Here is a 21,847-nt window from a genome sequence, read left to right as displayed (position 1 = left end):
ATTGAGCATATATACAGTCAGTTTAAGTGGGGTTAACATATTATAAAGGGGAATTCCTCAACTACACATTATGATAACAAATAAAACCCTCAGTATCAGAAACAGGTTACATCTCTTGAGTTGTTAGTCAACGGGCTCCTATAAACATCCCCACACATTACAGGCTATTGTCAGTGCTATTGATTACCACCCACAACCTGACTGTAAGGCCCTGCTGCTGAAGATACCATATCTTTGTGTCATAGAACACCTAGCTGGCGCTCAACTGGAGGCTTCACCCCTCCTGGCCTAATGTTCACAGTGCTGGATGGTGTTATACGTGCCACCGGAAGAGAAAAGTAATCACCAGCCTCACCCGGCTGTGAAGCCTGTAAACAATTAGGACCCACCTGACAAGATATAAAGCCCCCTGGTGCAACTGCGCCCAAAATGTCACAGAAGTAACCAACCCTTTTTTTCTTCTTAAGCTGAGTTTCAGAACCGCTCCATGAGATGGAGCCCATATCTAATACTGTCAGTAAGGTCAAGGACCTGAGACTCGATAGGCCGTACGTAAGCCCTAAGGGAAATTCTACAGCTATAACAAAGCAACTCCCAATGCCCTATTGCTGTTCTCACAGATCAGTGCACTGCCCAACTTTCACCAGAACATCATCTTGTAGTCGGTGGTAATTAACACAGAGACCCACAGTTAGACAATATACAGAGGATGAGAGACCTTGGAATGCTCAGCCTTGGCTGGGATATCTACATCACACCCCTCCCTTCAAGGCTCGGGGATCTGTGCGGAAGAGATGGCAGAGCGATTATAAGAGCCAGAGGTGGGGATGACTTCAAGGAAGCAGCATTTTTTTTTTCTTCAGACACAACTAAGAGATAAATATATGAACCCACTGAGACTGACAGCATGCATAAGACCTGCGCAAGCTCAGGCCAGACCAAATCCCAGCATGGAAGAAAAGGTGTGGGTATGAGGCCCCGACCCTGGTCAAGGAGCTATTAGAAATTTATAGCTGCTAGGGGCTGGTAAGTCAGTTTTCTTCAATGATTCTGGGTATGTCAACCACACTCCACAGGGTGGGCCTCACGCCCAGGAATAGTTGCCCAACACAAGCTAGAACACGGCTTTTGTTAGACACAGAGAGGGATGGGAGAAGAGGAAGAGGGAGATGGACGGAGGCCATCAAGTTGGCTGGGTAGGGAGGTGACGGAAGATCTAGGAAGAGTTAGGGAAGGAGAGGGAATAGGATAAACTATATTGTGTGGCATTCTTAAAGGGTAAACAAAAACATAAAATCATCTTTGATTTTTTTTTTAAAAAAAGAGCAACGTTCTGATTTTTTTGATGGAGAATATTTTAAGAGAGCCAAACTTTGAATTGAAGTGGTTATTATTGCTTATTCTTATTTACATCTACAGTGAAAAAAGCACAAGTGGAACAGAAAGAAATAAAAAAAATGTACAGTTTGGAAATAAGAAGAGAAAACTTACTCTTACAGCCAAGATATATGCTGAAAGAGACACTGTAATTGTTAAGATCATTAGTAAAGAGGCCTACTGAACATTACAACAAAGAGAAAGTTGCCCATACGGAGTAACCCACTGACAGAAATGTCCTTTACATGCCTACGACATATTTGAGCCCTTAGTCCCCAGGGGGTGGCCCTATTTGTGGTGCCTATGGGGAAGTACAGCGTTTGGAGGAAGTATTTCACTGAGGGGAGGCTTTGACAACTTAAAACTGTGCCACACTTCCTGTTCACTTTCTGTGTGTTAGAGGTCGATGAAATGACCTCTCAGCTTCCTGCTTTGACTATTTGCTTCTACCCCTCCCCTGGCATTATGGGCTCTCCTACAGGAAATGCAAGCCAAAATAAATTCTTTCTTCTAGAAGTTTCTTTTGGTCATGGTGTTGTAACACATAAAAAGAAAAGTATAGTATAGAACAGTATAATATAGAAGTTGGTACCAGGCGTGGGACCTTGCTGTGACATGCATACCTGACCGTATTGACTTGAGCTTCGAAGGATTCCCTGCCTCTACCCTCCTCCAGGCCCTAACTCCTCTCTCCCTTCCCCCACAATAAACCTTATACCAGACCTGTTGCATGGTGTAATTCCTACTGAAGTCCAGCTTTGACATCAGCTGGGGAAACCTGAGGTGGGGCTTGAATCCTGTGGCTGGCTGGCTGGTGACCCTGTACACTTTCTCTGAGGGCAACCTTCCAAGCCGGAACTGATAGTTACTGCCAATAGCTTCCACTGATGGTGGCAAGGGGGGCTAGGGCTGATGGCTCCTAGCAGGGGCTTCCACTGATGGTGGCAAGCGTCTAAAAAAGAAAGGGAAAGAAGAGAAACCAACCATGCATGTGTGTGCGCGCATGCACACGCATACAGTACAAAAATCACAATGTGTTTACATTCCATCTCTCTATAAATAAATGATTACAATGGATATACATAAGAAAATCATGCTCCCCAATACCTTCACATGATCAAGTGTTTTACATATTATGAGTGAGGGACAAACATGAATAACAAGTTATTTCTAAGAACCCACATACATTTGTACATAAGCAACTTGTTACATATTAACAGACTGTAAGCAAGCAAGGGAATTTCTCAGCCAGCTTGTCTTTACTGGCAGGCTGTAATTTGCAGTTACAAAGAAGGAATCAATTATCTTAAGAAGTAATCTTATAAAGATCTTAAAAGAATCAAAAATCTAAACTCCTGTATAAAAAGAATCAGCCATTTCTACTTTAAGTCCTAAAGGTGCTCATCCACTCATTAGTATGTTTTATTAAATCATATAGGAAGCTGAGGGCAGAAAAATAGGATAAGGAAATCAATCGTCATCTCAGTCACCAGCCCTGTTTGAAGGAGTCACGTCAGGCAATGGTGCTATGGGCCGTTGTTCTTGCTTTGCCAACCTCAAAAAGTCTCTAGCTTAGCTAATAAGAGTGTACTTTCTCTTAACTTCAATTGTCCCCTAAGATTTCCTGCATCAGGGCCAACAGCAAAAACCTTACTTTGCGAAACAATCTATTTTTCCCTAAGACTTTCTATGTCAGAGCCACTAGCGAAAACATCCTTACCTAACCTTGTTGAACAAGCTATTTTTCCAAATTCTTTCTAAAGGTAACGATCATTGTTAGCAATCTACATCTGTAGGTTGTTTTCAGAGATGGTGGTTGAATCATTAATCTGCTCCAGCAGCAGTGCCTGAAAGAGATCAAGCATTGTTATGCGTATGCCAATGACACTGCCCAGTGAGGGGCTGGGAGCCCCCTTTATAGTACTCACCCAATTCATATATTAAGAGGACTATAAGGACCGCAAAGGTAACAAGCAGAGCTGTGTTCCATAATAGCATGAAGTCCTCAGGGCACACAGTTCTTGGTGTTATGCCTCGCAGAGACACACCCATTGTGGGTTTGCTAACCATTGGGCCCCATTCTGTGAGTTCTAGAGTTGTTTTGCTGTTGCTGTTCCTTGTGCACCGACGCCGGCAAATTCCTTAGGGGGTGCACACTTTGACATGGGCCTGCCATAGTGCCCCACACATCATCACTATGTGTCATAACACGCCGGGCCTTTGAGAACCCCATATGGAAGTGGCTATTTCCCTTTCTGACCTACCTCCTTCTTCTTTTCCTGCTTTTACCAATGATGCGCTGCTTTAGCAATTTCTTCTCTACGTTAAAAAAAAAACAAAACCTCTAACGAAACAATCAGTTACAGCTACAGGGTTACCAACCTCTAGCCCCAGGGCTGGAGACTTACGGCTACCAATTATGCCCTGCTGCTGGGGATCAACAGTGTCTACACACCCAGATAGCAAGAAGCAGTCTAAAGAGCACGGTGCCCTCACCCCCACCTCACCAGTCACCCCTTCCTATGCCCTTGCCTTTTATAATAAACAAGGAGGAGGAATGTTGGGAAACTGAGAACCACCCATGCTCCAGAACCAGGTGTACCCTCATCCCCCACCACACCTTCAGTGACTTAGCTTCTGTCACTAGCAGCCAATGTGACACGTTTCCACTGTTCCCACGGTCACGTATTGTCCCTATGTGCATCCTCCATACCCCTTATAGAGCCTGGCACCCTCAGGGCCCGCTGTCTTTCTTTTCCATGCTGGCTCAAAGGTAGCCATTTGCAAACCCCTCCCTTGAGTAAATCTCTCTCATGAGATCTGTTGCATGGTACCCTTTCGCAGCATCCCTTCGCTTTTTGTTTCCTGCAAAAACACAACATCAAAAGTTGAAACTTTTGAAACCAAGAGCCAAAATAAGCCTCTTTTTCCTTGGATTTTTTTTTTTCATTTTTGTCACAGTGATGGAAACTTAGAACCAGAACCCATTCTAGGAAAAGGAAGAAAAGGAGGGAAGAAAGGAAGCCACACCCCCTCCCCCAGGATGCACACTGGGAATCTTGAATTAGTGGCAGAGGGCTTTGAACTGGGCATAGTATGCTGATTGAGCACATAAGAGTTGTATTGTTCTCACCTGCTGGGATATTCAAACAGGGCTGGAAAGGATTGCTCAAAGCACCCTGGTTTCTCTCAGGGCACTCTGGGTCTGCAAAGAGCCCAGTGGCTCACTTACCTGCAGTTCATGCTGAAGGGTGAAACTGCTGTGGAGCCCTAGGAAGCTCCCACACAGACTGAAGAGGGATGTGGTGACCCAGATAGGTTGCAGGGCAACTCGGTGCTAAGCCAAGTCCTTCCCAGGTCTGCCAAGCCTCAGCCAGCGCAGGTTAAAGCAAGCCCACAAGGACTGTGTGCTTATCAGGCGCGTGGTGGGTTTGGAGTAGGGAAGTGTAATATTAGCATGATTGCTGACCCTTACAGCAGAGCTTTGAGGGTTGCTGTTGAGATGTCAGCCCTCAGGGCTCCTCCCAGTTCATAGTCAAACTCTCTAGAAGGCTGCTGTGACCTTGGCCTTGCAGGATGCTCTGCGTGGCTAAGCTGGGGCTTGCTCTGGGAGCTGCTGCAGCCACCTGGTAAAGACTTGGCCCAATACAGTGGCTCATTCTTCTGAAAGAACGCACAGCCCTGAGGGGCAGGAGCAGGCCATAGTCTCTGGAAGCCAACTGGGAGACAGTTGGCTCCTGCCTTGGTAGGCCAGCTCCATGGCCGTCTCACCCACTATCCCTGCCCAGGAAGGACATGGTTTTCTGAGATTGGAGACCTGGAAGCCTGATGAGACACAGAGGGCGGGGTATGCTGATACGGGGCAAAAGAAAAGGGATCCAAAAGTTTCTTTAGTTGTTTTATTGTCTAGGCCTGCAGCATGTGTGGCCTCAGATGGACAGGTGAGCCCACAGATGGAAGCATGCAATGTGACGTTCGGTGAAAAGGCTGGCAGACTATCGTAGCTGGCATGGCTCTGCAGGCCCATCACAGAATCCTGCAGGGAGGAGGGCGTGGCTCTCTGGGACTGAGCAGCTGGAAATCCTGCAGACTGTGAGGAGTGGTGCTGATGGGACAGAAAAAGTCACAAATTTCTTTATATTTTAGTTGTATTATTTATTTATTTTATTTATTTATTCCGGCCTGGGGCAAATGTGGCCTCAGATGGACAAGTGGGCCCACAGGTAGAGGTGTGGAAGACAGTGCTCTGTGAGGTGGCTCGCAGGACATGCTGACTGTCCAAGTCCCCGTGTCTCCATCAAAGAAGTCCTGAACTAAATCAATGGGAGCAGAAGGACCTGAGAAGACAGCAGGACCATGAGGAGCATTGGCTTTATAATCTTTCCTTGATTGTTGTTATTGCTCCAGGGAGTCCCCCCACCGGGGGGTCTTGGTTCATAAGGGGGTTCTTGCTGGTTAGGGGGTCTGTAGGAGTCCTCTGGCTTTGGATCGGGTGTTGCTTTCTTTTTGTCACTGATCCATTGGTCAAAGTATGAGACCCTGGCGAAGACACTGGGGGTGGCGATTGGTTTTTCACAGGAGGCGCTCCAGCTGGTCAGCCCCACCAAGAACCAGGAGCCATCCAGTAAGCAGACGAGGGGGCCCCCCGAATCTCCCTGAGAAGAGAGAGGACACGGGTAGTGGGTCTAATAAAGGAAGGGACTCACATTGACTGGATGGAGAGACTACAGCGGGTACCAGGACCGGGAGGGAGAGACTACAGCGGGTACCATGTGTTTCTGCTGTCTGAGTAGCTCATCAGGGCCATCTGAGCAATTCAGAGAATCCCAGCCCAAGCTGCCAGTATCCTCAGGGAAGGGACCTGAGCCCCATCCCACAAAACTGCCAAGGGAACCTTGGGCACCGTTTGGTGGACAGCGTAGGCGCTGGATATCTGCCCTCTGTGCTGCTGTCTATGTGGGAGAAGTCTCCCAGGTCCCAAAGGGCTGGTGATTGGCTAATTTGATTGACCGACATGCCCCCGAGGCATGACCTGTAATCTTTGGCTGAATCCCTTGCCCCAGAACAGCATCCCTGATGTTGCACCTCTGTGTTTTGTTTAACAATGTTACTGCTGCTTCCCAAGTTCCTTGGCTGAGTTCCTTTTAGAAGATGCCAAGCTACAGTAAGCGCTGAGGGGGAAAAAAAAGCCATCTTCTGTGATCTACCAGCCAGGTAGATCACAGGAAGCTCTGAGGTTCCAGGAGAGAAGTGAGTACTCCAAACATAGGTCCTTGAGATGGGATGGTCCCTGGCACCATGGGTAGAAGCACTCCTATCTCACAGACCAAAAGGCAGGAAGCAACAACAACACAAAACACAAAGAAAAAACCTGAAAAACAAAACCACAGTTGCCACCAACCTTGGGCTGAAACGTCAAAACAACTGTCTTTGTTCACAGAGCACTCAGGAGACACAGGAGATTGTGGGCACACACCTGATGACCCTACATATGGAGAGTGGGGTGCACAGATGACAGAACAGCCCTCAAGGGGATTCACAAAGGAAGCCACAAGAGGACTCCTCTGAGCCAAGACTGGATGGAAGCCTTGAGGTTAGTCTGGGGCAAGCTATGGGCAGAGACACAAGTGCGCAGTGGGCAATCAAGCCCCTCCCATACCCATGAAGGTTCTGGAACTCCTGAGGGTTGCAGGCTTGGCCTGGGAAGGGTACAGTAAAAAGAGTGTCGGTCAGTGGGTGGGACCCCTCAGCACACAGGGTTGGCCCTTTCCTTCTCTTGTAAATGCAAAGCATGTGAGCTGTGTTCAATTTCTAGAAATCACACTGTGGAACAAGGACTCCAGGCTGCCCTCTGACCTTCACATGTGCTGGGAAGGAGATGCTTAGCATGGCCTGGCTTTCCCCAGGAACAGGGGAAGCACAGGTAAGAAGTAAAGTCATACGTTTCTGAAGCCAGAGGGCAGCCAAGGGAAGAGAAAGAAAGAGCAAGCAGAGCTTCCCAGGGCCTACCCAGCGTCAGTTCCCCCACCATTAAATGTAAACAATATAGATTGCACCCATACTAGTGATGGGCCCACTAGTTCCTATGAATCAAAGACACCTGATGCCATTGGTGGCAAACCAACCTCACAAGCTTGTGACTATGCTTACAGGAAAATAAATAAAAAGCATTCCCACCTTCATTAGTCATCAGAAAAACACAAATAAAAACATTGCATACAGATGGGCCTTTAATCCCAGCACTGGGGGGGGGGGGGGACAGAGGCAGGTGGATCTCTGTGAGTTCCAGGCCAGCCTGGTCTACAGAGAGAGAGTCCAGGACTACAAGGGTTACACAGAGAAGCCCTGTCTCAAAAAGCAACACAACACAACACAACACAAAACGAAAGATAGAAACACAAAAGACAAGACAAGAAAAGTCACACCCATTGGCTAAAATGAGATGGGCAGATAACCCAAAGAATGGCTGCAACTTTGAGCAACCTAAACCCTCGCGGCTGGTGGGAGGGTAGGTCTACATAGCCATATTGGAGCGCTGCCTGGAGTATGTGTAAGACACCAACACATGCTTCTTTCATGGCATGGTGGCGGTTCTACTGCTAGCGTGATGACCCCTCCAGCATTTTCAAGGCAGTGCCATCACAAGACCTCTCACAGAAACTGCCACATGCCACCAGGATGAAAACGAAAAAGGAAATGTATAGTGTTTCCATACAGAGGCGTGGCTGGATAGCATCCTGTTGTCGAAAGAGCAACCAGGCAAAAGCCTCAATTCTGTCTGATGCATGTTTAGGTCTCAACATGGAGCCATAGTGCTTCTAAAGCCAAGACAGGACCATTTTGGGAATGAGGGGGAAGGAATGGGGTTTGAGGGGGAGCTGCCTACAGCAGTGTATCAGTCTTTTTTTTTTTAAATTAATTGTTATTCACTCATTGTGTGCGCACACGTGCTTATGTGGGTGTGTGTGTACTGCACATGCCTGCATACTTAAGACACAGATGTGGACCTCAGAGGGCCAATTGCAAGAGTTGCTTCCCCTCACTTCTACCATGTAGGTCTCGTGGTAGATCAAATTTAAGCCTCTGGGCTCAGCGGCAAGCACTTTCACCCACTCAGCCATCTCATGGGCCCACTGAGCTAATTTCTAAAAATCCCTCAGGCAGTCCAAGCGATGCCCCTTTTCCTAGTGCGCTGTTCCTTGGCCCCGCATTTGTAAAGGCACAAGCAAATGGAGGAGATGAAGTCCAGAGAAGACACAGAAGGAAGGGGCTGGGACAATGTGGCCGAGCGCCTGGGCAGGTCTCACTTACGGCGCAGATGGATTTGGACATCTGGTAGTCAGCAGCGCACACCATGTCATCGTATATGTAGTAGCTCCTACTGGAGGTAGATTGTGGCGGTGGGAAGAAGGATTTACACTGTTCATTCTCCATGACGATGAGCTCTACTTCATACAGGTCATCGGGCAAAGGCAGGCGCACTGCGGGAAGGGGATCAGACGTGAGATGCGGCAGACGGAAGACCCAGCAACTGTGGTCAGGAGGGGGCAGAACAGAAGATGGCCAATGGTCCAGGCTCTTAGGGTGGCCAGGTTCTCTGTGGCCTGAAAGCTGCCCCAGCCCACATCTTCCCTCTGTGTTTCCACTCTCATCCCCTGACCTGACCAGGAGCCCTACGTACCCAGGCACAGCCCCTTAGAGACTGAAAGTCCATCTCTTGTAATGCTGCGGATCCAATCTTCTGGTGACTAGCCTGAGACTGACACTGAGGCCAGGAGCAGGGAGGAGGACCCTAGCCCTTACCTCAGAGGACCTCCTCCCATCAAGCCTCCTCAGGGTTCCTTTGCCAGACCCTATATTTCATGTCAAACTTACATTGACTCTATTAAACTTGTCGTTACAGTGTCTTAAAAGCTTTCCTCCTGTGTAAAATCCTTGCCTGGGTAGCCTGTGCTCTCAATCTAAACACAGTTGTCCCTTGCTGTCAGCAGGCATTTCCTGTGGCCCAGGACCCCAAACTCCACAGACACTGAGTTCTCTCTGTGTGGAGCACGCAGAGAACCTGTGCATATCACCCTGCACATGTGAAATCCTCTCTAGAGGACGCGACAGCTGATGTGAGGCAAGCGAGAGTCGCCATTCTGTGTTGTTTAGAGAATGAGGACTTGGCGACCCACTCTCAATTCTAAGGCTTTTGGTCCCCGGGTGTGTGAGTCCGTGGATTCAGATCCACGTGTACACAAGGGCCAATTGTAAAAGCTGCTAGAACAGCTTCCTTGCCTTAAGGGACGGACAGTGGGGTTCAGAGAGGTGAATGCTCCCCAGTTTAAACACCCCAACCTGCCCCTTGCCAGGGAGAGCAACTCCCTCTCATCTTAAAGATACCCAGTGTCTTTCCTGGCCAGGGTAGCGCCCCCACTGTTTGGTGCCCATGGTCGACAACACTCAGAACCCTGAATCTTGGGCATCTTTGGGTCAAAGAGCCCCACACTTCTGATCTGAAAGGGGGAGGTTGGCTTCTGAAGCAGAAACTGGGGTTCACCAGCCCTGGGAAGGCCTCCTGTCTCTTCCCCCTGGCCTCCTCGTCACCTGTTGGTCACCTGTACTCACCATCTTCTCTGAGGTGCCCCCAGCCACTTGTCCAGCAGGCCGGATTCTTGGGGAAATTTCTGTTTTTCTTGGGGACACAGGCTGGGCGGATGTGGGAGCTGTATTCCACTGGCGAGTTTAGCTGCATCAGGGCAATGTCGCTCCCCTGGCGGTGGAATTTGTCATAGTTTTCGTGAACGATGAGCTTGCTCACTGACATCTGCCGGCTGTACTGGGTGGGGCTGCTCAGCTTGGTGTAGCCCAGCAGGATCTGGTAGTCTTTTGGGTTTAGAGACCTGGTGCACACGGAAGACTTGTAAGTGTGCGGTCGGCGCTATCTGTCTGCCCATCCACCCTGTCTTTTCTTCATTTCCTCCTTTCCTAATATGTGGGGTATTTTTTTTCCCTCTTGAAGGGCAGGATGACTACACAGAGCCTGAGGATACAGAAGGCTCCTTCCTGATACCCCAGAATCCTAGGGACTGTCAATGTTATGATTGGGTAGGACCATCAGAGGTACCTCAGACTGCACCCCTTCATCTTGGAGGAGGAAAGACTCACTGGTCTGTTTTTACAACACTATGTCCTTCTCAAAGACCCTCACTTCCTGCCTAGCATGACCCAAATCCCAAACCTCATCCATTGCCTTCTCCCAAGATTGTGTTCCTATCTAATCATAACCCTGTGCATCAATATGTACTTGCAGAGGAAATGGAAGAATAAATAAAAAAAACTTATTGTTTCTGGAACACAAATTATATCCTAGTCTGCAAGTCCCCTAGCGTGGCTCTCTCACACACCCAATCCACATGCGCGAATCCCCTTCTTTCAGGCCCCTGCAGCTGTGACCCCTGGCATCTCCTTGACAGAACCTTCATGATCTGCCACCACAGGAAGTGGCTTTGCCTCCCTTTCCGGATAGGTGGGTCTCACAGATCCTCCACATCAGGCCTGGCACACTCGGATGCTGAATATGTAAGTGGAAACCCATACCCTCCTTGCTCCCTCTGGGAACACAGTGGAGGCCAAGGTATATGTGCTTGACTCTACTGGGACACAGACACACACACACACACACACACACACACACACACACACGGTACCAGGATGCCTCTCTGGAGAGGACTATGCTCCAATTTAACGAAGGCCTGAATCCAAATGAACTTCCAATCGACATGTCCTGGAGGGGGGCCTGCAGAGAGCCCTCCACCAGAGGATGCAGGATGCATCCTAACTGTGTCCAGCCTTGGGAACGGGAACCCAGGTTTGTCACTTTCAATAAGCAGGGGAGCCTGTGCTGTGTCTGGTTAGGTTAGGACACAGTAACTGTGTTCCAGGAGAAACCAGGCCTGTTGCCACCTGTGGGGACTGTCTAGAGGCAAACAAGCAGCCGGAACCGACATATACTCAATGGAACAGAGTTTTGATACCTAACACTCGTGAAAGAGAAAAGAGAAGACGGGGGGGGGGGGGTGACCCCTTCAGAACTAGAGCCTGTTTTCCCAGCACTAATTTGTGAGATCACAACCAAGGCAAGCCTTTCAGCTAGTGGTTTAAAAGTAACGCGCGCATCACTGTGACAAGCACACTAGTTAGTTGCAGATCTGAGAAGGGCAGAGGACATCCCCAGGGCGAGAGACAAAATATGAGGCCTTTGGCTGTAATACAAGACCCGGGTTGGCAGGAGATGGTGTCAGGTGATGATCAGGGCTGGCATCCCGGGGAAGGACACCACTCGAGGGCAGGGCTCGCAGCAAGCTCTCCGAGAACACGGCCGGGAAGGAAATGGCTGCTGTGCCTCCTTCACACCTCTCTTTCCATCCTAGTGACTCTCCTGCACCCCTTCCCAGCAGAAGGGCCCCAGGGAAGGAGCACGCACTTTTGGAAGCAGTGGGCAGCGCCAGCTACCCAGTTTTTGTCGATGAGAACTGCTCCACAGATGTGCCTGCCATACAAGCGCAGACTGGCCTGCCACGGCCACCGCTCAGAAGCTGCTTTCTGACCACCAAAGATCTTCCCTTGGAATCTGGTCCTGCCACATTCTGTGGAGACAAGCCCAGGCGCAAGGCACCTGCATTCAGGATGCATGTGCTTGGTGCCCCAAATGTCAGTATCAGCAGGACCCGGCGTGGGGAGTGGGGGTGGGGGAAGACACAGTGGCCTCTCCTCTCTGTCCTCAGGTGGACATACTCAAGCTTCAGAGTGCAGTGGCAAGGCTCCTGTGACAAAGAGCACCCTGAATGACAGGGGGAGGGCTGGAATGGGCCAAGGCCTCCTCTCAGCAAGGCTCATAGAACAGAGGGGACCTCATAAACTTACAGAGCACAGCTCTAAAGAGGCAAGCCCTAAGGCTGACAGAGGCCGTTATTTTTCAGGGTCATGGTCATTTTTGAATGGCTATGCCCTCCTACCCCAACCTAATGAAACTTGACCCTGAGCTGAGAGTCATAGTGTATAGGTCCCCAGTGTCAAGCTGGCTTGCTTTTTTTTTTTTTTTGGTATTTCGAGACAGGGTTTCTCTGGTTAGCCTTGGCTGTCCTGGACTCGCTTTGTAGACCAGGCTGGCCTTGAACTCACAGCGATCCACCTGCCTCTGCCTCCCGAGTGCTGGGATTAAAGGCATGTGCCACCACGCCCTACTCTTTTTTAAAAAAAATTTATATATATATATTTATTTATTATTTATACATATTCTGCTCGCATGGGTGCCTGCCAGAAAAGGGCACCAGATCTCACTGTAGATGGTTGTGAGCCACCATGTGGGAATTGAACTCAGGACCTTTGGAAGAACAGGCAGTGCTCTTAACCTCTGAGCCATCTCTCCAGCCCCTGGCCCTCCCAACTGCCTGGATTTTGAGGGGAGGAGAGAGGAGGGTACACACCCACTGAAAACCTGCCTCCTGCTTTAGAGGTCACTCTTGCTCATGTTTCCTTACCCTCTGACAGAGATAGAGCGGTCTGGGCAATTGTGGTATTTGCAGCGCTGGAGATGCTGGCGGTCTGGGCATGTTGGGGCAGGAAGCTCAGCCAGAGCAGAGAAGCCAGCAGGCAGGCCCTGGACCCGCCTGGGCCCGATTGGTGGGCCCAGGCGTCCCACATCGCATTTGGCCAGCCTGTGTCTGGGTCTCAGACCGGACCGAAAGCACGTGCAGACAACCGCTGACTCTGGCGAACTGCCTCGTGGGAGCATTTCTCTCCCACTCCGACCTCGTGGGAGTTGAGCAAGTGTGCGGAAAACCTAGGTCCATGGGAGGCAGTCAATACTGGAGCCGTGTTGCCCTCAGGTCCCCTCTTAGGCTTTCACAGAATTGTCCTCTAGGGTGCTCAGGGCGGGAGGGGGGGCGGGAGGGGGCCCCCGGGAGGGGGCCCCCCAGAGTTGCTCCATTTGGTTCTGTTACAGCATGCACTCAAAACACGAAGTCTCATCACCCAGAGCGTCATGTCACCGGCTCATCAGCCCCAAACCCACCGGTTCAGAAGAGGCCGTTAGATCTCCTGAAGCTAGAGATACAGGCGTTCTGATCTGCCCAGTGCGGGTTTCTGGGAACCAAGCCTGAGACTCCTGGAAGAGCAGCAACCACTTTTAAACTACCGAACCATCCGAAAGCGCTATAATTCAAAAGAAAAAAAATTTCCTGAGTCTTCAAAATTTTGGTAGTCTACACACGATCTTGGTCATATTCATCCTTCACACACACCCTCAGTGCCCGTCAGGAACCCCCACTGTATTTTTGTCCCAACTTTACATCCTTCTTAATTGTTTGTTTATTTACCATATATAAGTGGATGTGAGGCTATCTCCTGGGACACGGAGAAGCTGCCAGATTTTATGTATGTATGTACGTATATAATATGTATGTATGTACGTACGTATGTATGTATGTATGTATGTATGTATGTATGTATGTGCATGTACACCTGCAGGCCAGAAGAGGGCATCAGATCCCAATATAGATGGCTGTGAGCCACCATGTGGTTGCTGGGAATTGAACTCAGGACCTTTGGGGGAGCAGTCATTGCCCTTAACCTCTGAGCCGTCTCTCCAGCCCATACTTCAAATTTCTTAATAAAAAGTATTTGCTCTTATCTATAACTTTTTTGTAGCTCCTTTTTATTGTTTTTTTTTTTTTTTTTAATTATCTGTATTATCTGTAGGCCCGGCTAGCAATCAATCAAGACACGGACACTTGTTATATTTTAAAAATAGCCTTAGTTAACCCGGGGCAGGGCAGATATCAGTCCTCTATACTACCTCGCATAGTGGGACCTCAGACGTGGGAACCCTGTCTCAATCCCAGGCCATCTGCTTCAAATAACTTATATCAGGTTACCTGCCATCCATAATCCCAAATACTTGCTAATGTTCCTCATCTGGGCTGGATTCTCCATCCACACCGGCCACGTGCTTCTCCTCCAGCTAACCCATGGCGGCCTTCCTCTCTTCCCTTCAGGTCTCTCTCCTTTCTCCTCATGGGGGTCTTTCTTCTTCCAAGAATTCATCTCTCTCCTAGCCCTACTTATGTCCTTTGCCCTGCCCAGGAGGGATGGCTTTTTATTAAGCAAAAGGTGGGTCACAGAGACAGCATCAAAATACATCAGACCATCCCCCAACACCTTTTCACACCTGATGTTCCCTTTTTTGGTGGCAATAGGGATAGACACACTGCTCCATGCCACTGCCACAGTCTGAGGAGTTCTCTTAATTTTGGGGAAACTTAATCTTTAGAAATTGGATTCTTGACTTTGCTGAAAAAAAAAAAAAAAGAATTTTGGCATAAGCCAGTATAAAGCCAAGTTGGAGTTTATGAACATGAGATTTTAGTTCATAATTTTAATTTTAATTATTTAATTTTAACCAAGAGGGCTAAGATAAAGAAAGAAAACAAGCAAGGAAGTGAGATGTAAGTGTGGGTCTCTCAGAAAAGAGACACGCTTTGTTGTCCTTACGCTAGTCATGTATTCCATGTTGGTGGTATTTGAAGTCAGAATGTCTGGAGTGGCTTAGGGACCAACAGGAAATCCTAGCGTGGTCCCACCCAAAGGAGCTCAGTGATTGGAGGGTCTAGAGATGTGTGAGTAGGATATGGGGAGGGAAATATCCTGGAAATATTAATTTTTTTTCGATAGGTGAAGTCAACATCCGAACATTCTTTAGCAGGCACAGAAAATCTGCAGATCCTAAAGGTGCCCAGGCCTCACAGGTCTGCCACGTCTCTGGACCAGTCCAGCAAAGCATGGCATCACGCCTCTTAACACTCCCAGAGAGTTTGGCATGTGGCTTTGGAGGAGCACCCCTCCTCTCTGAATCTGGACCAATAGATGGATTGTAACTTCTGCTTCCAGGTCTCCTGCAGCCCACCGGCCCTTTAGGTATCAGTCCATGCACGCAAGTACTGAGTTTGGTCTTGTTTTGCTGTAGTTAGGCTGTGTGCCTCCTGCCTGCCTGCCAGAGCCAATGTGACCCATGGGAAGGATCAGGTCTTTCTTAAAAACAAACAAACAAACAAACAAACAAACAAACAAAACCCCAAAAAACTATGTGTATGTATGCGGATATGTGCACGAGTGTGCTAGTGACCACAGAGACCAGAAGAAAATGTGGGGTCCCTTGGAGCTGGAGCTCCAGGCAACCACCAACATGGGTGCTGGGAACTGAACTCAGGTTCCATGGAAAAACAGAAGCACTCTTAACATCAGAGACATCCCTCCAGGACTAGTGTCCTCTTTCTCAGACTCTGTTCAAAAACAGCCTCTTATTAGTATTTTCTTCTGATGTCTTTTTTTTTTAAAAAAAGATGTATTATTATTTTATGTATGAGTGTGTTGCCTGAATATATTTAAGTGCATCATGTGTGTTCCTGGTGCCCATGAAGGTACAAAGAAGGTACAAAGGGGGTATCTTGGACCCCCTGGCACTGGAGTTACAGACTATTTTTTAAAATTTATTTAATTAATTTATTCAGATTACATCTCAATTGTTATCCCATCCCTTGTATCCTCCTGTTCCTCCCTCCCTCCCGCTTTCACCCTATTCCCCTCCCCTATGTCTGTGACTGAGGTGGACCTCCTCCCCCAGTATATGATCATAGCCTATCAAGTCTCATCTTGGTAGCCTGCTTATTCTTTCTCTGAGGGCCACCAGGCCTCCCCACCCAGGGGAAATGGTCAAATATGGGGCACCAGAGTTCACGTCAGAGTCAGTCCCCACCCTCCACACAACTGTGGATAATGTCTTGTCCATTGGCTAGATCTGAGTAGGGGTTCAATGTTTACTGCATGTATTGTCCTTGGTTGGTGCAGTAGGTTGAGCAGAACCCCTGGGCCCAGATCCGCTCATCATGATATTCTTCTTGTAGGTTTCTAGAACCCTCTGGATCCTTCTATTTCCCCATTCTCTCATACTTCTCTCACCTAGAGTCACAATAGGATGTCCTCACATCTATCCCAGTTGGAGTTACAGACTATTGTGAGCTGCCGTGTGGGTGCTGGGAATTGAACCCGGGTCTTCCAAGATTAGCCAGGGGCCTCTACTATTGAGCCATGCCTCCAGGCCGAACTTGCCATTGTTTGTTTAAATCCGCTGGTCTTGAGAACCAGCCATGTCAAGCTTTAGTCTGACACTGACCTCTCTAAGGCAGGCACTTGGATGTACCGGCTGCATAGCGGGATTGAGTCAATCCTGCCTTCACCGGACAGGTGCTGACAGTAAAGCTAGGAGTGAGTCATACGAGGAGCAATGAAGATAAAGTGTGGGTTAATGTTATAAAAGGGACGAGTGGAGGGAACCGGGGTCTCGAGGGTCAAGGGACACTTTAGAAGGGTTACTTGAGTGAAGCTATAACTGTGCAGATGTGTTAAAGAGAGAGCTATGTCCCAAGGTAACAAGGGGCATCCACCACGTAGGGAATGGAAAGGGACAGCGGGGGACGAGAGCAGGGATGCTGAGCCTTGTGCACAGAAAATATTTCACAGGGCACTCAGCGTTCTATCGCTGTGACAAAACACTGAAGAAAGCAAAGCTTTATTTTGACAACATAGCTTCAAGAATTTCAGGCCATGGTCACGCGGCCTGTTGCTTTGGGCCGCTGGGTCAGGGTGTATTTGTGTGGGTGTGGGGCAGGCTATAAATAAGGGAAGCTTGTGGAGACAGAGAGGGGAAATGGGGTTCCTTGTGCTAGAGTCTGGGTGAAGCCCCACAGCCAATAGAAAATCAATATTATTAACATTGTCTATACATGTTGATGACATGGAAAGGATTTTTAAAGTATAAGAACATTTTCTTTCTTTTTTTAAAAAAGATTTTATTTATTGAATATGAGCGCATTATCTGCAGAAGAGCGTATCAGATTACATTATAGATGGTTGTGAGCCACCATGTGGTTGCTGGGAATTGAACTCAGGACCTCTGGAAGAGCAGGCAGTGCTCCTAACCGCTGAGCCATCTCTCCAGCCCTAAGAACATTTTCAAATGAAAATGTTAAAAATGGGAATAAGCCAGGCTTGCAGACTGCACATATATAATCTAGGCTAGGGCCTTTTTCCTTTCCTGAATGTTTTCTGGGAATCTTGCAAACAGAACTATGAGTTTTTGTTTACAGTGGAGATATCATAACTTCCTCCATCCCTGATCTAGGCTTGACCTTACCAACTGTAGCCCTGTCTCAGCACCACAGGAGCCGTCTTTTCTTTTCTTTTCTTTTTTTTTCTTTTTTTTTTTAAAGACTTATTTATTTATTATCTATGTATACAGTGCTCTGCCTGCATGTACACCTGCACACCACAAGAGGGCACCAGATCTCATTACAGATGGCTGTGAGCCACCATGTAGTTGCTGGGAATTGAACTCAAGACCTCTGGAAGAGCAGCCAGTGCCCTTAACCTCTGAGCCATCTCTCCAGCCCAGGAGCTGTCTTTTCATCTCACTGAAAGTCTTCAGTAACTCTTAGATAATAGCTTCAAAACCCACCCATGTTCTACGGCTATTATGGAGACAATGAAGTGTGGCTCTCCCTTGAGAAGCCTTTCCCTGTGTTCTCAGGTATGTTAACTTCTCTATTAACTTCCCAAACTTTAGCCCATGTTATAATTCCCTTCAATAAAGTCCATTTCTGCTTCACAATGGCTTACCTTGAGATCCCATCCTGCAAGGAAGTCAAAGACTTTGCTTTATCTGAGTAGAGGCCTCTGGACTCCTCAGACTGCTGCATGCATTAGTGTGAAGCAGTCATGCAGCAGTGTGAAGCTGTCATGCAGCAGTGTGAAGCAGACATACAGCGGTGTGAAGTAGTCATGTATTAGCGTCAAGTGGTTATGTATCAATGTGAAACAGTCATGCATTAGCATAAAGCAGTCATGCAGCAATGGGAAGCAGTTGTGAATTAGTGTGAAACAGTCATCCATCAGTGTGAAGCAGTTGTGTAGCAGTGTGAAGCAGTTATGTAGCAGTGTGAAGCAGTCATGAAGCAGTGTGAAGCAGATACACAGCAGTGTGAAGCAGTCATGCATCAATGTGAAACAGTCCTATACCAATGTGAAACAGTCATGCATTAGCATAAAGCAATCATGCATTAGAATAAAGCAGTCATGCTGCAGTGTGAAACAGTCATGCAGTGGTGTGAAGCAGTCATGCAGCAGTGTGAAGCAATGCTGCTGACCTGAACCCTGCACTGCTGGTAAGTGTGCTTATTCTGTGCTAGGTAGGAAGCAAAGAGATGATGTGTACCCATCTCTTTCCAGGGTACATCCTGAATGACCTAACCTCCTCCCGGGTAGACCCTGCCTCTCCATCCCCCCATAAAGGTTGTACCACCTTCCGACAATGCCAGAGACTTGAGATCATGCCCTTAACACATAAGCTTTTTACGAACATTTCAACTATAAATCCAGCAAGTTATTTTTTTTAAAATCACAATGTTAAAAAATGGAAATTTTATTTAGTGTAGAAGCATGAGATGAGGCAGGCCTCTACTCTGCCACCATCCCTTGGAGGCTAGAGTCTGCCTCTATTGTCTGGGTTCCCCTTGGAAACAGAGAGAAAGTTTTGAAGGCTGAGGAAGGATTGGACACTGGGGAAAGTGAGTGGTCCATTTAATGAAAGCAGATATCAGCCTATTTGGAGGAACTGCCTGAAGCCAGGGTCAAGGTGATTGTAGGAAAGTGGCCATTCTTCTCTCTGTTCTTGCCCCAGTAAACTGTCTACTAGGAAAGCATGTGTCCTTGCAGCTCCGCTAAGGAGGTGAGCAGTGTCCTTGACAGCGGTGAGGTCTTTGTGTTTGGACTGAGCTGTGATAACTGTCTAAGAACTGGAGATAGCCAGAGTGCACTGGTGCTCAGGAAACTAGAAACAAGACCAAAAGGCTCAGCCACAGACATGGCCTCCATGTCTTCTAAGCATTGGAAAGGAAGTGGTCATAACACGTACGGCTAGCTGGGGAGTGGTACCATCCAGTAAGGCATTGCTCCCATCCATGATGTACCACTCTCTTGATCAAGCTGGTGGCTGAGTTAGCTTGTCCCATTGTTAAATTTCTCTAGCAGTTGATGGAGAGGCACTTGATTGTGGCTGAAATGACTATAGCCAGGTGGGATCAGGATCTACAGCCAATCGGCCAACTCCTTCAAGAGTTACAAGCCAGTTACATAGGAAGAGGATGGTTGGCATTGCCTATGGCCACATGTCATTTATGGCTATTCTGGACAATGGTGAGGTGTATGGCTACATTCTAACTGGGCCAATTGGCTTGAGAAACTGTTTCAATTGCAACTGGCTGACCCCAGTGATAGTGGCAACTCTGTGTGTGGACCAAATCATTTATCCTAACTTTAATTCTAGCTTGTTCTAGGCCTGGGGAGCTAATACATACAGGCAGCTGGGAACTAGCAATAAAAATAACCTGCTAAGCCCAGCACATATCTTGGTTGGAAAAGAAAGCATTGTCGGCCTGTCACTCCACCCACACACCAGCTGCCAGACCCCAGGGAGAGCATGTGTACAGTGTGCGGCCAATGCAGAGTCAATCAGTCCGTGACCCTATTGCCTTACCTGCTTCTGCTGCAACTGAAGATGTTGTTGCCTACTCTGCTACCTCTGCTGTCAACCTTCCACCTGAAGAGCACGAAGACTTTTTAACAGAGTCACCAAGGAAAGAACTGGAGCGTCCAGAGACTGCTGATCTGACGTTTTGAATAGATGGGAAATACGTTTGTCTATAAAGCTGCTCTGCAACCTGGATGAGCACTTTGCTATTGGAGTGAAGACGTGGAGGAGGCGATGGAAATAGACCAGTGTCCTCACCCCACGCATCCCACCTTTCTTCAAGACCTCTATATAGACACAGGACATCTGCCGTGGTGTGTGTGTGTGTCACCGCTAAAGCAAGTGAATGTGGAGCATTTAAGAGCTGAAGGCCGAGGCTTCTCAGCTGTGTGTGAGTGGTTTGGAGGTCCTGTGGGTGGTGACGTAAGACGAGGCAGCAGAGGCAGTGCATTCTGTAACTACAGGATGTATATGCAGACGGTACATCACTGGAGCTTGTTGCCTAATGTAGCCAAGCCAATGAGCCCCTGGCTAAATGAGGGACCATGTCTCAAAAAATAAGTGCACAGACACGCACCCATACCCACACAAACACCTGTCATCACACACACACACACACACACACACACACACACACACACACACACACACACACAATCCCAGCTTGGCAGAGCCCCTGGAAAATGTGCAAGAAATCAATTCTGATGCTTTCTACAGACATTTTTTTTTGTTTTGTTTTTTAACAAAAAAAGCACAAAACTCACCATGAAGTAAAAAAAGTAGACAGGAGAAGCAGACCATGAAGACTTTAAGGCAGACACACAGCAAAAAGTATGTAACATTAATTTTTTTTTGTCTTAGCAACATGACCAATCAAAAGGACACAAGGCAGCAGGGGTGCAACACTTGCCTGGCCGTTCCCAAGGCCCTGGTTTCCAGCCCCAGTACTACAAAAAGAAGAGCAAAAAGAGATAGTTTTATTCTAAAAAGGTGATGGATGTAAAGACAGATAAGTGAAGCTTCCCAGAGTGAATTATATGACAACTAATGCTTGAATTTTAGTAAAACATAGAAAACATCACAAATTGGTAAAACAAAAACAAAAACAAAAACAAAAAAACCAAACCAAGTTGCCTTAGTTATGGTGATAGAAGTGTAACTAAGACACCACAGCACTGAAGGAGTCAGGAAAGGACTGGCGGGAAGCTAATGCCCAGGAAGACTCATTACAACTTTTCTTTCTTTTTTCTTCCTTCCTTCCTTCCTTTCTTTCTTTCTTTCTTTTTTTTTTTTGGTTTTTCAAGACAGGGTTTCTCTGTGTAGCCTTGGCTATCCTGGGCTCACATTGTAGACCAGGCTGGCCCCTAACTCACAGGGATCTACCTGCCTCTACCTCCCAAGGCTGGCATTAAAGGTGTGTGCCACCACCTCCCGGCTTCTTTCCTTTCTTTCTTTCTTTCTTTCTTTCTTTCTTTCTTTCTTTCTTTCTTTCTTTCAATGTGTGTTTGTGGAAGTGATATAGGTTTTATTTATTTGTATGCTTACATGGGTGTAATAGGTGTGTGTACATGTGCATTTGAGTGGTCCTTGAATATATATGTATATATGTATACATACACACACATGTATGCAATTTGAGCAAGCCATGAAAACAAGACAATAAACAATGTTCCTCCATGGCCTTTGCTTAAGTTTCAGCATCCAGGTTTCTGCCTTGAGTTCCTCTCCTGATTTCCCTTTATGATGGACTACAACTATAAATTGAAAGAAGCCTTTTTCTTCCTAAGTTGTTTTGGGTCATGGAATTTACACGGCAGTAGATGCCTAACTAGGGCAGAAGGGGAT

General features: G+C 47.7%; 1 protein-coding gene across 1 annotated transcript; it reads right to left on the bottom strand.

Moving 5' to 3' along the window:
* Positions 1 to 5,524: 5,524 nt before the first annotated feature.
* LOC311581048 (serine protease 40-like) lies at positions 5,525 to 13,121 on the bottom strand. The gene is made up of 5 exons (XM_084752948.1): positions 12,903 to 13,121; positions 11,846 to 12,008; positions 9,988 to 10,262; positions 8,689 to 8,858; positions 5,525 to 6,032 (listed from the first exon to the last, which is right to left on the bottom strand). Exons 1-5 carry the CDS (start codon positions 13,063 to 13,065, stop codon positions 5,691 to 5,693), a joined length of 1,113 nt encoding a protein of 370 aa, XP_084609074.1. The 5' UTR covers positions 13,066 to 13,121; the 3' UTR covers positions 5,525 to 5,690.
* Between the last annotated feature and the right edge of the window lie 8,726 nt (positions 13,122 to 21,847).

This window comes from Acomys minous, assembly GCF_964271855.1.
Source record: "Acomys minous genome assembly, chromosome: 13".
Classification (NCBI taxonomy): domain Eukaryota; kingdom Metazoa; phylum Chordata; class Mammalia; order Rodentia; family Muridae; genus Acomys; species Acomys minous.
The sequence above is the reverse complement of the archived record's forward strand: the minus strand, read 5'-3'. Positions and strand labels throughout refer to the sequence as shown.

Excerpts from the sequence above, each read along its gene's own strand:
- LOC311581048 (XM_084752948.1), bottom strand. The coding sequence starts at position 13,065 with ATGTGGGACGCCTGGGCCCACCAATCGGGCCCAGGCGGGTCCAGGGCC. Across the intron at positions 8,859-9,987 it reads GGGGCACCTCAGAGAAGATG|TGCGCCTGCCTTTGCCCGAT; the intron begins GTGAGTACAGGT and ends CCCTTCCCGCAG. Across the intron at positions 6,033-8,688 it reads TGTCCAAATCCATCTGCGCC|GGAGATTCGGGGGGCCCCCT; the intron begins GTAAGTGAGACC and ends CTCTCTTCTCAG.